The sequence below is a fragment of the Spea bombifrons genome, chromosome 5, assembly GCF_027358695.1.
Source record: "Spea bombifrons isolate aSpeBom1 chromosome 5, aSpeBom1.2.pri, whole genome shotgun sequence".
In the NCBI taxonomy this organism is placed as follows: domain Eukaryota; kingdom Metazoa; phylum Chordata; class Amphibia; order Anura; family Pelobatidae; genus Spea; species Spea bombifrons.
In genome coordinates this window covers 79832508-79850755 of record NC_071091.1, presented here as the reverse complement: position 1 = coordinate 79850755, position 18248 = coordinate 79832508, and the positions used below count along the sequence as shown (strand labels likewise).

Here is an 18248-nt window from a genome sequence, read left to right as displayed (position 1 = left end):
CCTAGTAACCCAGAGAAGCAGCGTTTCACCTGGAGTCTCCGGGCTAAACATGGAGAATTGCCTGGTATTTATACGTATTAGAAAAACACCTTATTTGTATACCATGGAAACAGCTATCTAACCACCCTGTTCAAAGGGTTTTAAGATAACGGGGCATGAAATAATTAATTTGCTAGATTTCAACACAGATCGTCCGTTCCGTATTTTAACTCGTGTGTGCGTGTATATATACAGTATATTTATATATGTAATATAGTTAACGAAGAAAGAACAAGCTGCACCCTAAAAAATTACAGAATTTGACATAGTAAAAGTGCTGCAAACAATCTTGTCCCCAAGTGTAAAAAAAACTGTCAACCTTAAAGGGTTAAGGTACTTTAAAAGTCTTACTTCTGTGCCAACATAATGTTGTAAGAAGATATTGATATGGAGATTGACACCTGTATGCAATAACTCTGAAAATCTGCAGTAAATGATTCCGTAAACTATAAGATAATTTAAATGTATGTCAGAAAGCTACAAGCCACATGGAGAATAGGTCTTCATCCCTCGTGGTGATTGAAATGTAAAGTAGAAATTCCTTAAATGCTACATACCAGAGCAAGCTAACAATCAATTATTTAGGCTTTGAATGCACTTTTTTTTCACTAAGGCAAGAGTCTGCTGTAGAACCCTGCACGGGACTGCTTTTTTTATCCCGCTCCCGCAGATTTTTTTGCCCAATCCCGCCCACTCCCGCAATGTGGGTGTTCCGCTCCCGCCACATTTGTGGCCAATCCCGACCGCTCCCGCCACATTTGTGGCCAATCCCGCCCGCCTCATTTGTGGCCAATCCCGCCCACCTCCTTTCCCGCACAGTCCCGCAAGGCTGCCCTCGAGTTGGAGGAGCAGCCTTCGCGCTGCTCCCTCACATCGTCTCTTCTCTTGCTCCGCCCAGGAACAAGGCGGAGTCACGGGAAGTGACGTCACATCACGTGACTCAGCTTTGTTCCTGGGCGGAGCAAGAGAAGAGACACTGTAAGGGAGCAGCGCGAAGGCAGCCTTGCAGGACTGCGCAGGATTACCGGGACGCACAGGTACAGTGCCTGACCGTCCGCAACACCAGCTAGACCGCCCACGGCCGCAAGTTTTTTGGCGGGACCTGTGTGACCCGCCTCCCAATGCAGTCCTCTAGTCTGCTGGACCCTTGCACCTTACCACCTTAGTTATGCATTATGAAGGGCCAACAGTAGTGAGCTTCTGTTGCTAGGAGGACTGAGCTGATCATATGGAATGTGCAGTTAAATCAGCGAGATTTCCCCAAAACTCACATATTGAACTACGCATTATGCAAAGCCAGCTCAGCCCTCCTTGTAAGGTTATAAGACTATAACCTTTCAGCTTAAGCCTTTTGTAATGCATGTTGAAGATGGTGAATATATAAGCCCATAAAATAAAAGTTTTTTTTGAGCTGCAAGATGCATGACCGTATATATGCATGGAAAACCAATTATTTAAACACGTTTATTCATTCCACTGTAATGCAAGGAAGCACTCTAAAGGTTATGGTCAACCAAACACAATAAATGAACTGGAATTGACGTCCAGTATGGGTTAAAAAAAAAAAAAAAAAAGGTTGGGTTGCATGAACTAGCAATTATCAAGCAAAGTTAAATATGACTCAATGGTTAAAGCTTCACATTAATAGTTTTGTTCGTGTGATCGCAGTAATGGAGCGGTGTCTGCTGCAGCTTCTGACTTGTTTTGTAACCCAGACAGACAATGGCAGCGTGTTTGTGTTCTAGAAGCTGTTTGCCAGAGGAAAGGGATGTGTGTGTTTTGGCTATTATCTCCTGGAGGTGCTGCCATTTGCTCGTTACGTGGCTGCCTTTCCCGTATATTGCACTTCACTCGGTGTCTGAATTAGACAGGGTGGGGTTGTTATTGAGTATCGCACAAATGTTCTAGCAGGGCTCAAAGTCTGCAAAGTTATCAGAAGGCATCCCCTGTCGGGAAGATTAACCTTTTTCTAGCTATATGGCTGTTTACCACAAAAAGCAGTTTAAGATAGTAAAAGGAAAAACATATCTCTACTGAGAGGAGCCACACATGGCTCAGCAGCTGATGATGAACTTGACCCCCAAGAGCCATAAGTTAGGTTATTGTTGCAGCAGCAGCTGCAGATTTTGTGATTTTCTTACGGAGCTGCTAGTATAGACCTTGATGATAGTGCTCTGTGGTTTCACGATGGGATTAAGCAAGATTGTCTACTCGAGGCATTGTTTTGTTTTAGTGGGGTCTAATACTGATGATAAAATTGATCATTGAGTAGAATAGTTGTTTAAAGTGGTTGTCATTCCACATTTTCTTTAATGATCATTAAGACAAACTATGTTGATAGGTCACTTCCCTGGTGGCTATCTTCAGACTTTTGCCCAGCACTGTTCGCAGATGTAGGGAGCACCTGTTCACATGATTCCAAAAAATATCCCTTCCTCTTCTGAGGCGTTGTACCAGTGCAGAAGCTCCAGTGCCATCTCCCTCTCGGTCTACAGGAGGTCACATTGCCTGCCAACAGTCTGATCTCCCCTCTGTCATCGAGAGACAACATCACTGCTCCGAGGTGATCAACATCGTAGCAACATTCAATGTGGGCTTCACTGAGTTTGAATGGCCGAAATGTGTTTTAGGAACTATTCTGCCACTTTTATTTCCTCCAATAACATAAAGACCTGTTATACATGTAGGGTATTACAGTGTGTCTGAGATGCTGTAGAACATACCTTTATGAGAGGTTGGCGGGGCTACTGTGGCTGCTAACATCACCAGATGCCACGGATGCTTAAACCAGGGGTTAGATGCCAGGCATTTTACGTCAGTTATTGGTAACAATGCAGATAGTCGGTGTAAGCTGGGGGTAATTTAGTGCAACCTCGTTTCACAGCTTAATCAAGATACAAGATATCTTGTGAGCAGGGCCCTCTTTACCTAATGTATTGGTTTGTCTTTCACCCTTTCAATGTGCCTATTGTAAGAAGCCCGGCGTAAATTGTTGGCGCTTCAATAGAAGATAATATTACTTTTGCATTTAACCTTGATTCTGTTCATGTTCTGTATTAAAAAAAAATGTGCTGAATGACCATGAAGGAATTACTCAGTGTCTGAGAATACAGACAGCTGGCATTCCTCGAGAAATATTTCTTTTAATCTTTGGGCGCAGAACACTGTTTCATACAGAACATTGTGCAATGAGAACCAAGCCTTCAGTTACTGGGATATCCGAGAATGCATTTTGGAGGGTGCAATATAGATCAGTCCTTCGAGGGCCGGATAGCTTGGCAGTAAGTATTTCTGCCAGCTCTTCTACCCCCTGTTGCCCATAGAGGATACATGCTATTTGTCATTCCCTGCCCGTTGTGTAACCTCACACTGTTTTCAAGAGTCTTGGACGCAATTCATCCAAAAAATGCAACCTTTACGTTTTTGTTCATTGATATAACCACTCATTATTACATCCATGTAAGTTTTCCAGGACAGTAGGCTTTTTTCAAATATCATATTTGATCCAAATTTGTTGTGGAAAATGTAAAACTTTTTTTCTTGCTTTTTTTTTCTGTATTTACTTGATAGATGGGTGTCACCTTTAAATTAACATTTAGGGTGGTAAGCAGCAGCTTTCTTTATTTGCTGCTGTAAAAGATGTATATTAAAGTGCTTAGGAAGTATGTTAATAACATTCTTCATTGGTTAGGCTGTGTAGGGGAATTATACTGCTTTAATTTTGCCACTCCATTCCAAATTATCCCAGCTCCTAATTATTATTATTTTTATTATTATTATCTTTTATTTATATAGCACCAACAGTTTACGCAGCGCTTAATACAATACATATATTCAAGGGGTATGATAAGACGAGAATTGACAGACTAAGACAAACCGATACATTAGGTGGAGAGAGCCCTGCTCGCAAGCTTACAATCTTGAGGGAATGGGATGAGGACAAACATAAGGAACAGAGAAAGGGTGAGAGGTAGTGTGGTTGTTGTATAATCCGACCATCTCAGATTTTCATGAAATTTGGTAGGATGGTAGAAGACCTGAAGTAACATAGATCAGCACAATTGTATTCCTCAGTGGAGAGTGATAGTCATACAGCAGGGTTGCCGATGTGGTTTAAAAAAAAATACAACATTTTCACTTACAAAATAAAAATTCCTAACCTTGACCTTGAATATCTAAAAAAAAAAAAAAAAAAAAGTAAAACTAGATAAAAGTATCTATTTTTAGGGGAAGAAAAATATGCACTCTCTCTTTCACTAAAATACCTCGGCACTTGTTTATGGAAATGACTGTATCGGAGAATTAAATATAATGCAATATACAACTTTGTTGAAAACTTTCAATCGTTACAAGTTAATGCCTTCTCCCTTGCGGTGCTTCTTCTGAGCTTTGCGTGTCCGCGGCAGGTAATGTGTGTACGTTCACCCAGTGACAGTACGTGAATCAACCTTGTTCAATCAAGGAAGTGGCAATGAAGAGTCCGGTTGTCTTTCTCAGTGGGCCAAAACAAGCATTTTTGGCATTTCTTTAACCAATGTAAAGAAATGATTTCTTATGTAAATATACAGAACCTTCCCCAGCCAGAGGTGTGTTGGGAAGCTGGTGTGTTTGGCACTAAGACCTGCACAACATCTGTAAAAACAAAACATACTTTTATGCTAATTTTCCATTGTTGGCAAAGCCGACTAACTTTTTCATCCCACCAGAAGCCTATACGTCACAGAAGCAACCATTTGTAATCTAGGGTGAGTTTGGTAGTAGAGGGCTGCTCTTCACGGCTTTGAATTTTATTCCCCGTGTTCTTCCCATGGGAGTATTTTATTGACCTTTTAAGCTAAAAGCGCATGAACAGAACATGTCTACCAGCCGGCATCCACTCTATCTTGTTTTTGCAATCAGTGCTTCAGAATGGATTAAGTTTGTGCGTTGTTGGCAGAGTTCCTGACTTTGCATACTAATGCAGAGGCTGAGCATTTTTTAAAGCTCCTTTTTATGTTTTTAGTGACCTCACATCTTTTCTTGGATTGTAATCTTGTGTTGATTGCTTGTCTGCATTAATCTGTGCAAGTTTCTGAGAATGTGCCCGTTGGACATGGTACCGATTTTAGGAATCGTTTCTTTTTGTAATTTCACTGTTGAATATTTTATTTTAACCCCCATAAATCAGCAAAGGGATATTGATGTAAAGTGCATGCATAGTTAATCCTGCATACATATGTATGGATTTGCATCAGATGTTGGCAAAACTAAACCATGTGTGTAAACGCGTACCTAACAAACGTAGCATACCATCTACTTATTAAATGGACAATCTAATGCCCCTGACCGTCCCACCACAGAAGCATGCGTATTAAAGTATTCTGTACATTGTGTTTATTTATATAGCTCCAGCAGATTCCATAGCACTGTTACAAAAAGAGGCATCGCAAATAAATGACATTGAGTACTTTTTATTTGTTTACTTACTAGAGGTAGAAACTGAATCTCTGCAGCTGCCCTCGGTCATACTATTCTTGCCACTGATTTGGTTGCTTGAAGTAGCCCGCCAGTAGCAGGAAAGCCACGTGTTAGCAGATGTGCTCCGCCAAACACATCTCTTGCACGGAAGGTAGCCGGGGAAGGCAAAGGGGCAAATACATATGGAGGGATTTCCAGATTCCCCCTTTATTGCTTTTGCAAGGGGGAACAAACATGGAATTCTGAAGGGCCCATGCAGCTATTGTATACATAAACTGCTTATGGTCCCTTTTAATATGGCATATATGAACATAATTAGTGTGTTCAGACAGCACGTGCCAAGAAATTATTCACCGACATTCCCCACGAAGCACGTTTGGGAATTGTATTACTCTACCCTAATTTGTTTTTGTTTCTGTCCCAAGGAATGGAAAAGGCATCAGAGAATTATGCAGAATATCAAGGCTATGATGAATTCACACTATAAAGGGGATTAGTACAACGCAGGTTCTTTTTAAATAAGGGGTTTCAATTAGTTATAGACTACTGATTTGAGCATTGCCTAACAGTGCAAGGTCAACTGAACAGTGCAAGGTCAACTGGAAAATGAAATCCAGTATCTTATGTGTCGTTGCTTCCCCTTTCATTCTATCTATTGGTATAGTGTCTGCTGATAATGTACTCTAATCACTATGACATCATTTTCTCTCACTTGAAGCTGGACTGAGTATCTGCCACACCTTCGAAGTACACATTGTGATATTAACTATCCGTATGCCAATGAAAGGATTAATATGATCTACATATGATATAAATAATCCTAAACAAAACATAAATAAATCTTACTTTGTGTACAGTTGCGTATGCAAAGTGAAACCTGTACATTCATTAGACTTCTCCTGTACTGCCAGTGAATGTTGCCAAGCATCAAACTTTTTTACTGGGTTTAATGACCATATGCATATTTAAGTAGACAATGTCATGGAAATTAGTGTGGGAAGTGGTGTTTTACAGTTATCTAATTTTGAATTATTCAACCTAATAGGGGGCCCGAGCCTTGGGGACTTTGGCTTTTCCACCACCGTGCTTCACTGATCACTATTAAATCATTAATGGAGATCATTATCACTAATATTTGTACCTTCTTCAACAACCTTAGATATTATGCCTGTATACAGACAATGCTGTCCTTGAAGCCCGAGTTCTCGGGAAGACATCATATTTATTAATTTAACAGAATATGCGTTACTTTTATTTTTATTATACAGCATTAGTTTTTGAATTGCTCCTTAATGTTTCGGAAGCATATTTTTTATATTTCCTTTACATTCCTATATTTAATTTAAAATCGAAAAAAAAACAAAAAAAAAAAAACAATGAAACTATGCGTTTATAAGTCCCCAAACCAGCTTAAAAGAACCATTGTTTCAGTTTTATTAGGAAAAACAACTCTGAACCTTCTTTTGGCAAATTTCCTTGGTAGAGATTGGGTCATAATAACGCTCTATTTGTATGCAGCTTGCCAAGAATCCTCATTGTGTTTTCTAAACAAGTAGGCACATGATTTAGTTCCTGATTCAACCTGTGATCCTTTTACTGTGGATTGGCATCCGGCTGGAAGTCATGTAAGGACGTGGGGATGTCTGTCCACTTTCTGTATTTAATAATAGTAAGAAGTACCCCCCTAGTGTGGATTTGCAGATATATTCAGTGTGGTATGTTTTGAAAATGTTACGATCTTTGACTCCAGATATGATTGTCTGGTGTATATTCGGTTTAGCACAGAAGTGGCTTTTGTATCTGGTCACACTTGTTCCTACACTGAAGAAAGGCAAAATAATATGGCTTAGATAGTTACTTAAGGGATTGTACAGTGCACTGCTATCGAATGCAATAAGATTTTTGCAGTAAAATGTGTTTTGTGAGTAAAAGCAAAACTCTGGCCCCGAAAACTGTATTTCTATTGTTTTAATGCATGGAGTCCAATTGGAGCATACATTATTTAGTTATTGTACTTCACTAAATAATTTAATTCCTCTCCTGTCTCTACTGAAAGCAGGAAGCATTAGTGTGTACATGAAAATGCTCGGTGACACTCCCGTTGAAGTCATGGAAGCAGCAATCATATATATATGCGAGTGAAACAGTGCTCAGACATGCATCTGATTGGCTGCTGCTCCTCCCTTTGATTTCTGTTGGCATTCAGCTCCTGTTGACTAGAAGGTACTTCTACTGAGCATGTGCAGGAAGCATACTGTGGTATGCTCCCTGCTTTCAGTTGAAGCAGCTGGAGGAGGAGTTAAGTGAAACCGAATTAGAGAATGTCTGCACCGGTTGTATGCAGTAAAATGCAAAATGTACTCCAAAAGGCATTTAACACAAGAATAGAGTTTGAGTGTCCGTTTAAGGGTCACTCATATGTTGCATTATTGTAATTTGTTTTTGTTTCTTCCTTAAGGTCATAACATCTGCCTTGTCATTGTTCTTCTTTGAAATCTCAATGAGTGCACCTCTCTGTATATGGTAAGTGCATTGATCTGAATTTTGTCTATAAAACAAAATTGCAGTTTTTTTTTTTTTGCGTATATATTTTAACTCCCTTTTTGTTGTGAGCAACACGGGAGGATAGGCATCCAATCTGTATTAACTTTAAACTTTTGAATGTGGACTATTGAGTAAAACCAAAGAGATATGTTGTGTAAAATGACATTAGGGCAATGAATGTAAGTAAATTGTTATTGTGTTGTATGTTGTTTTGCTTTGATGCTTTATCTGTTAATCCTCTGCCTTTTCTCCCTACAGTTTTGTAACGTGTGGTTTAGGAGAAGCTCTTCTTGTCTACACGGAGAAGGCAGGAATATAACCGGGGTATGTGGATCATAATCTAAACTGTAGAACACACTACAGAATGGCAGCTTTTTCCATCCAGGCTTCCGCTCATAATCACAGATCTCTTCAGTCTCTGCTGCAAATGGGAGTTCTGGATTCAACTCTTGCAATTCTTCAAAAAAGTCAAGTCCATTGACTGTCTGGCATTGATCTGTCAGTGGACAAGTTAGTGATACCTGACGTTTCACACGTGGTACCCTATGCATTGTAGTCGTGTTCTTACAATTTGTGTAAATCGGGGAATGTTTGCATTGGTAACAGAATGATGTTCTCTTACATGTGAACCACAATACCAATAACGTGTTTTGTCTTCATCGTTGTAAATAATTACTATCAAGGACATGAACTTGCCTTGTTCTAACCGTGCATTTTATTAAAACGCAGCAGGCACATCATGGCAGGATCAGGATTTGTCTGCTTTTGGTGTTACTTGTGCTACAAAGGCCATGATCAAATGCAGATCACTAGGACTCCCAGCATGCTTAGGTAGCCCGTTTGGCCAAACGTGCCAGAGATGTTTACAGCCCACGACACAGTATGTTTTGAGAAGTCAGTAGGAAGAATGTTTGGCATGTAATCTTCCGAAAAAAGATACCTCCCGCTGCCAAGGTTTCGTTTTGTGTACCAATGTTCAACTCCATTCATACTGTCTGTATAAATAAAGCGAAGATGTTATTTTTACCATTTAGCATCATATAGAATGGGATGACTGCAATCTGTATCTTACATGCCATTCTTCGCAACATCTCTCCAATGAGTAAACCGAGACAAGAATATTATCACCATGTTATTATATTGAAGACGTAAAGACTGGAGCTGCATCCTCGCTCGTTATACTGTGAATTTCTACAAAATGCATTTTAACCGTTATTGTGGCCGTATGGTTTATAAAGGGTGCTGTAGAAAAACATCCTTATCCTAAGAAATCCCTAGAAAATAGAATTCAATAGAACACGTTGCAAACTGTTTATTCTCACTTGATATACTTGTATATAAATATATTTATATGATATATGTACTCGCTCTATACAAATGTTTTTAAATATTTTTGTAGCAAACAAAAACACTTAAGGTGGTCTAGGTCACCGGGTGGAAACAAAAGATAATGTTTTTTGTTTAAATAAATGTTTTGAAGCAACCAGAAAGAGCCCAAGTAAGCATCCGACTTAAATCTTTGGAGAAGGCTGCACATTGTTCCAAATGCTAATGGAAGCTTGTAATGGAAACACCATGGCTCTTGTTAGAATACCTAAAATGTAACCACAAAATAAATCAGCGCATGTTTAGAGTTCTGCGATGCCTGAAAATTAATGAACGGTCTGTATGATTTTACAGAAACTGAGAAGATAAGTACCTCTTGGCTCATGTCCCTACTCTTTATAAAATGTACGATCATATTTCATCTGTTTCTGTCTTTATGGATATTAAAATATTTTAAAAAAACTTTCCATTGCTTATTTTATATATTTTTTTTTATAACTTCCAAGCATTTTCCTTTAAAACCTTTCTAGAAATCCTGGAAAGCCGAAGCGAATTCCTTAATCAAGGATGTTCACACAAATAACAGGAAATCATTACGAAAGGGCAACAACCTAACATTTACATTTTCACTTAAGAAATCCACTGTTCCCTTTCTATTAGCCTTTTGTAAATTTTCTTTTATTTACTATTGGTCCAGAAAATCCACGATGACATCGTATGGCTTTATAAAGCCTCAAGCCAAGGAAAGTGGACAGAATGAAAGATTGAACGGTGAACAACAGATAAACGTATACTGAACTCTTAACATGTTAATGTTTTCTGTTCTAAATTATAATTCGGTCAAATAATTGTAGCCCTGTGAAATTTGACTGGAGTGGCTATATTGCTGTCGGGAACATTGCAAAGACATAAGGCGCTAATATATGAAACAAATTACTCTGCATTTAGGGATTTTGTAGCCTCTAGCTTCATCGTTCATTTTTATTAATGAAACCGCAGTCTTGTACATTATATGGATTAGCTAAATTACCAAAATAGGATTTTCTAGCACATCTGCTAATAAGATGACTTTTGGACAGAGATGCTTATTTCGTATCAAGGTACGCTTTCTGTGGATCCTAAGAAACTTTCAGGTATACAGATATGTGGTGGGTATGTGAAAGTATTAGGTTTATTTCTTGTAACTGTTTTCGTAGAGCTGGAGTCCCTACTCATGAAACAAACTTTATTTTTTAGCACATGATGCATTGCTTAACTATTTCCCTAGCTAAACCTGTAGGTCATTTTTTTTTAAAGATCTAGGTATAAATAGTACAAGTCATTAATACTTTCAGCAGATTGTGATGATACATTACTTCTCTTTTCAAATGCAGGAAAACAACTCTAGATAAGGACTCTATTCCGAAGGGATGGGCAGATAAGAATGTAAAACTTGGCCATAAGGTGAATTTTATTCACAAAAGTCTCCATCCCACAAAGATTATTATTCAGAGTGGCAAAAAGTACAGTTACAGTTGAGGGTCACATCACATCATGCTATTATTGCATATACAGTTACAAAAACAGTGAAACAACTCGCTCAGAACCTGGACAGGTTTATTTCTGGTTAAAGGGACACCTGCACTTATCTAGATAAGTAGATATACCCAGTAATTCTGGGTGCTGCTTGTCTTCTGGCACTTAAACACTATTGTTATGAATGTCTGTAGCTTATACGTGGATATCCTGTGGAACCAGCTAGAATAATGGACTTTGGGACAACGTATACTGCTCCTCATAGAAGCACTAGGCGACTACTACTGAAAAAATGAAGTATTTCTCATGTTTCCTATTAAAAGCTTTAAGGTTTGACAAAGGAGGGGGAAAGTGTTAAAATATTTTAACAAGAAGTAAACAGATGTGCTTATGGTGGGTCAAAACGGGCAATAGCCCTCCATTGTTAGTACTTTTTTTTTTGAACTTTTCAACATTGTCGCCGTTTTACAAATGCTATAACTATAGCCCTCAGAAAGTAGAAGATGTAGAAACTGCTTTTCCTTGTGACTTTTCCCAAAATAAAATACTCTGCCATTATGGGCACATCTAAGGCTGAGGTACGCACACAGTCACAAGTGTATTTTTCTGGTTCTCCTCCTTTTGGCGAAGATCATGTGTTTCTATAAGAGAAGGGAACACTTGATTATTTGGCCGTAGGGCTGAAGAAACAATGAAGCCTTAGTTGCATGGGTGTGTTTTTGGTGATTTTTCACAAAGTACCCACTGGGGCTGTGGTGGTAAGCACACTGGTTTTGATTGAATGAGATGATTCAGACATGAATTTGCGCACACACTGGAGGTCGGTCCAGCAAGACTCAACTTTGGTGGGGGCTGCCTTTGGCCATCATCTCGCCTCAAAAGACTTAAATGGTTTCCCCTCTTCTTTGTGTATGTGATGGGGGGGGGGCAAGAAGATTGAGCCCTCCTTCTGCTCTTTTGGGAAGGTTGGGTATCCACATGGCCACCTCCATTTTCTACAACAGATAGGAAATCATAATACCTTGAGTTTTCTACAGTGGCTTTTTGGCTCTTATGACCCAACATTGTTGGCTATATGCACTAGATCTAGATATTCAAGATTCACTACTGTTCCTACCATGTACCTCAAAAAAAATTAACGCTGTGTATTCAAATGAGGGCACCCCTGTAACCAAGGGTAAGGAATAATAATAATATAAAATACATACTTTGTGTGTTTGCGTTATAAAATATGCCAATGGACATATCTAAGTAAACGAATAGATTTTGACCACATACCATTCAGCCGATCTAGTCTGGCTGGTTATTCCTGATGTAAAGCATAATGTTCCATACACATACCTGTAAACCTAGGTGCATTTTGTTATGCTGGAGAATAAGGCATTATCTGCACGTAAAAAATGCATCTTTCCCTATTAAAAGGCAAAGTAAATTTTTATCACAGCGCAATTTTTTTTTTGAGACTTGCATTTAGAAAATTTATATTTTTGGTAGGTATGCCTTAAACAGGCATGTGGCGTTGGGTCTCCCTAACATACTAAAACGTTTGAATCCGGTCTTGGATCAGTTAGGTCATCGGTTCAACTTAAGTGCATTTTTCAATGTAGATGTTTTTTTTGTGCCATGGGTTCAGGAACATTTTAGCATAAATGCAAAGCTTTCATGTTTTCTCCTTTTTGACACCATTTTACAATTAGTATAAACTATGGTTCCAAGAAAGTAGTAGAATTTGTAAACTGCTAATTATTCTCCTTTTCCTATTTGACTTATCAAACTCAACGCATCAAAGTATTAGCTTAACCTCAAAATTTCAATATATACATAACCTGTCTAAATTATCATGCTAATGTGTTTCCAGGGGTTTCTTTTAGAGGATTGTGGTTATTCAGAGGCTGGAGTTTGTTAAACCCCATCACTGGTAGGAGAGAAGCAGTGCTGTGTTCAGGCATTCACTAAGAACTAGTAGTATCAAGTACCACCATAAATATCATGTCCGTGTCTGGCTAGAATCAATGGTGCTGTGTTTTGCACAGAGCTTTAAGTATTGGTTGTCACATACCCTCAAAAATGAAACAAAAAATGAAATCATAAGAATGACGAGTAACAGCTGTTGACCTGCTTTCCATTTGGCAGAGTCAGTATCTTAAATTTTGATGATTTACTCCAAACTGGATTTTGACCTCCTGGATTTGCCTCTAAAAGGTAATTGCTTTTAGTTTAAATGGTATAACCTATTGAGAAAACCCCTACACCAGGATTGACACGGACAATATTCACGTGGTGAGATATAAATTGTTATTTTGGAACTCTGCAAGTCATTACAAAACACTCATTTTTCCCTGTGATTTGGCTTATGTGGAACCCATAAATGATCTTTGCTGTATCGCTATTATTTGACATATAGAAAAAATAGTCTCTATCATACAGATATTACAGTCTGAGCACATTTTCTGTACATCTCGATTACTGTGATCTGTTATAAACCATATCCAGAATGTGTTAACAATAGCTGGCCACCCAACTGCTAATGGTATTTTAAGTAGCATTACATGTAAGCATATCATTCTTTATGGTATTAACTCTTACTGTATCTAATGTATAACTTAAACATTTAAGAATAGCTTGTAGTCAGTTTTTGGTATCGTCTTTGGAGCAATATAAAAATTGAAATAATAGCGCTAAGATTCAAATTGAGCTTTTGACATACATATGATCTGAATACCAAAATGTACAGATAAATTTACATTATCAAAATATAACGTCAAGACAACCTGCAACCAATTACAGGGGATTAGTAACCTCACGGTGAAGAATGGATGCAGTGTTCAGCGCTAAGCAGAGTTAAACATTTCTTATTCGGTTAGGAATTAGCGTTCCCTTTTTTTTTGCTGGCAGGAATGATCTGGAACCTGGGAATTTCCACTACTTACAGAAGCATAGCTGAACTAAATGTTTTTGGAAAGCAATTCTAACCACAAGGCTGGTCTGAGGCCATCTCACTGGGAGCGTGAGCTACCCACAGCAGACAGACCAAACACAGCATGTAACAGAGCACTGGCAATGCTAAACTATGCTGCGAAACAGAGGACATGCTTGGGCCACAATATTCTTTAATCCTAGACACACATGAAAAATTGATGTAAAGGTACTTTATCACAATATAGTAATATCTTTTGGACGGGTAGGTCAGTGAACATAATCATGATACATTCTTGGTTACTTTAAAGCCCCACTAAATACATTGTCAGTGCTTTAATACGCATTCTTAAATTAAAAAGCATCCCTGCAGCTGCCCTCCTCCTCCATGGTCCAATGATTCTCGTCACTGATAGGCTGCTTGAAGCAGCCTATGAGTGGCAGGAATGAACACATCTCAAGCATGGCTCCAGCACAGCATTTAGCTTGGAGGGAAGGGGAAAGAGGCAAATTGATACAGATTCCCTCCCCCATGCATTATATAATATTTAATGCATATGATGGCTGGACTGTCTCTTAAAGGTTCTCTGAAAATGCTGAAAGGCTGTTGTTCCCCCCTCTCTCAATTAACCAAACCAGGAGAATGCATATTGAGTCATTTAAACCATTCCCTCAAGATTGTAAGCTTGCAACAGGGCCTTCTCCACCTAATGTATCGGTTTGTCTTAGTCTGTCAATTCTAGTCTTGAGTAAATTGTTGGCGCTATATAAATAAAAAATAATTTGTGTTGAATGGGTCAGCCTATGCCATACAGCGAGACTGCAGCATTAGCGCACACGCACACACACGTTAGTATTAGGCTCTTGGGACAGATGTAGCCCTTTTGTTTGTTATTTTCACAAGAGCCATGAAGCACAGGTATGCTCCTTGCATTAGTGTCAGCATCTTGTGCGAGACCTAACAAGAGGCACAGGCTACACGATCAAAGACATTCCAGGTCGGATACAAAATATAGCGGGTCAAGCATCTTAGGTGTCAAATTAAAACAGTTGTGGAGGATAAGACATCACAAACTTTAGGAATTTAGTCCAATAACCTGGGCCATAGATGACATTAGGGGGGTAATGAACCAGGTTCATATATTGCACTGCCATTGGCCTTAACGCAACCTACCACAGAAATTAAAAGGAGATCGTAAGTAGCTCAATCAAACAAATGACATTGTTATTGAATCAGCATGTTAGAAATAGTTTTATTTTAAAGTCATGGCATCCAGTCTGGGTAACGGAAAAGCATCTCCATGATTCTTAGTCAGCTTCAGTCATCTTATACTATTATAATATAATTGGAAACAAAAACATTGTGTGGCATAAATTACATATTATGTAATTTGAAACAGATACAGCTCACACTTCCGTTTTCACTTACTTTATTCATCCAGGAAACAGTGGTTCATTTTAATTTTAGACTTGCCTTGCCAGAGGTTGCTTATTTGTACCTACAAATGACGATATTGATAAAAGGCTCATATTTCTTCCATTATAACCTATTTAGTGACAGATAAAGATATGTAATGAATGAAGAAGCCCTTATATATCCGTTCAGCTCTGTTCATTTTCAAAGTATAAATCAGATTATAATTATTGCATCAAAATTTAGAATGTTCCCAAAATAATACACTTTGACACAATTGGCTTTAGCAATCAAACGGCGTAGTCTCTTGTTCATACAACTTAAGCTGTTCAAACTAGGGTCATTAAAATTATTAAGCCAGTAAACTGCTGAAAAGCAAAGCAATGCAACTCCGACGATGCTTATTGTGGAGAAAACAAGCAGATACATTTTTCAAAAATAAAACCAAAAGGTTCTCCTTGTTGCGTTTCCATACCAGGATCTGTAATACTATACTCATGTTATTTCTGAAAACAGAAATGACCTTTACCAGGTTAATTTAAATGAATTATGATGGTCTGGCCGAGCTATCCGAACATCTGGGCCCTGGGGACAAAAATATTCCTCTGTGTTCTAGGTCTCTGTGGCTATAACACATTTCAAAAATATTGAAATTAAGTAGCAAATCACACAAAAAAACGAAGGCAGGTGCACTCTTGTTACCAACATCGCATGGTATGCACTATAGCTATACTAGCCAGAGTGTACTTAAACCCAATCCAGTCTGGTTCCTCAAATGGGGAGAAGTATGAGCAACATCCAACTAAAATACGCCTCTCCTCTCCTGGTATTATTGTCCTAGCATATGTCCATAAACATCTCGTATGCAGTTTGAGCCAAGCAGTGTCAAGGCCACTCACCCTTAAAACCAATACGTTTTAATTGGCTTTAGTTTGAATATCTTCCTTTGCTAAACATTAATAAAGGGAATACTAACACATGATATTGACAGTTTCTAATTTTCTTTTTATGGGGCCAATTACCTATGTTACATTGCCACCTGTAATACAGCTCCTTTATAAAGCAGACCTGGCTTGACATAGATAACAATACATGTGGAGCTCGAGCACCGTCAGCACTCAAGAAATTCCACGTTTCTCTAGCTCACGTTTCCTCAGCCACTCCGAGTCACAGAGAATCCAGGCTCGCAGCCGGGTTCAGGGGGAACGCGCCATAACATAGCCGAGCAATTTTGTTTCCACTCCTAAATGTATAACACTATATTTGTATTAAAACTTTTCTTCCCCCCAAAACATCAAAACACCATATGTTTTTTCCTTACATAAAAATATCTTCTGTCTCGATATCTGTCCACACAGATATATCTATTCTTGATAGCGTATGCAAAGATCTGAGCAGTAGAAGACATCCACATAAACTATATCATGGATCTGCACGATTAACAACCTAGACCTTTTGCACCTAATTGGCAGTGGATTATTGATTTATTAAAATGCAATGATGCTTTCTGATTGGATTGTTTGGTTTATAAAAGGCTTTAAAAGCAAGAGGATTCACTGAATAAAGTTACATTTCTCATAGTCATGAAGTTGAATGTATCTGCACCACAGATGACTGCTTTAATGCCAACGAAACACTGCAGAACAAAGAGCACTATAAATCGTGCGTTATACGTACTCTAACATAGAGCACAGGAATGCCACACTAAAGAGTGCAATTATCCGCAACTCATCCACTGTGGAAAAGTGCAACTGTTTATAAAGTCATGGCTTTTTCACCAGTCTTATTTTGGCCTTCAAGATACACAGCAACTCAAAAAAAACGTCCAGGTTTAGCTATATATCAGTGGAATGAAATGTTCTGATGCACTTATCCATTTGTAGTGTTGGATACTGCGTCAAGGGAATGTAAAATCAGCTTGATTTTCCTTGTATCTCTGTTCAGAGGATTAAGACATGTTTTTTCCCCCCGAACATGAATCTCTGTTCGATTTTTCCAAGGGTAGAAAGAAATCCAGATTCTGTATTATGAAGTACAAACAATAAAAGTGCTTCCAAAAAGCGGATCATAAAAATTGATTGGCACAAACATTTTAACAGCTAAGGTGGCTTCCAAAGTTCTACACAAGTGTAGAGTCCTTTATCACTATGTTTAATGTCAGATGTGTAGTTAAGTGGAGATGAAACAAATGTGATCTGTAGCTCCTAAAAAAGCTGAGGTCCAGTTATATGTTGTCTCTTCCTAGTAGCATTTGCAATAGTGTTTCTATCTGTTGGTATATATAAAAAAAATACCAAAGATCCGCACCAAAAAGGACATTTCATTGATTTTTTTGCGTTTCCAGTAGCAGCTGCAGCTTGATAAATCCACACAGTATTGTAGAAGAGTTGTGTGTCCTGTGCTAGGAATTTTGGATTAAGCGTCTATAATGAGGCATTATTTCATGCTCCGGCAGATGAAGAGCAAACTCCAAGGCAACCAGTACAGGGAATTCAAAGGCCATTAACTCCCTTCTGTTCAAACGAAACTTTTCTTCTAGTTTCTAAATACAGAGGAGCAGAGGGCATGTTACATACAATCTGAGATTTACAATGATTATTTAAAAAAATTGTATAGTATACACCTTAAAATAATGCATCCTTCAAACTGCCAACTCCAGTGAGCTTCTCCTACAAGAGCTTGCAGTAAACATTTCATAGTCATCTTTCCAGGTGAGCTAGGTGTCATTAGGACCAGTTCAGTCCGTCATACAGACATTTGTCAGAGTTGGCCCTTGATATTGCATAATGAGCAGGAGTTGAAAATGCAAATGACTGTTTTAGTAAATAAATCATTCTCTCATCCACCACATGGCTCACATCTTTATCCCATCCTGCATCCTTCACAAACAGCTAAATTGAGTCCCCGTTTTAATATACACACTCCTCCCTTCTCACATCCCCTTCTGCATTCTTCTCAATTCCCCTCCTTTTCTGGACAGCCCCTTCCTCTCATTCCCCTCCCTTTCTGCACAGCCCCTTCCCCTCATTCCCCCTTC

General features: G+C 38.6%; 2 protein-coding genes across 2 annotated transcripts in view; one reads left to right on the top strand and one right to left on the bottom strand.

The window, feature by feature from the left end:
- The window catches only part of TMEM241 (transmembrane protein 241), a 33727-nt gene extending 23912 nt beyond the window's left edge, over nt 1-9815 (top strand). The window contains exons 14-15 of the mRNA XM_053467965.1: nt 7955-8019; nt 8299-9815. Coding sequence (XP_053323940.1) covers nt 7955-8019; nt 8299-8359 — 126 coding nt within the window. The 3' untranslated portion in view covers nt 8360-9815. The remainder of the gene's footprint in view (nt 1-7954; nt 8020-8298) is intronic.
- Nucleotides 9816-17174: 7359 nt separating this feature from the next.
- CABLES1 (Cdk5 and Abl enzyme substrate 1) overlaps nt 17175-18248 on the bottom strand; it is a 34796-nt gene continuing 33722 nt past the window's right edge. Inside the window, exon 10 of the mRNA XM_053467961.1 lies at nt 17175-17753. Within this exon, the coding sequence (XP_053323936.1) occupies nt 17613-17753 (141 nt within the window). The 3' untranslated portion in view covers nt 17175-17612. The remainder of the gene's footprint in view (nt 17754-18248) is intronic.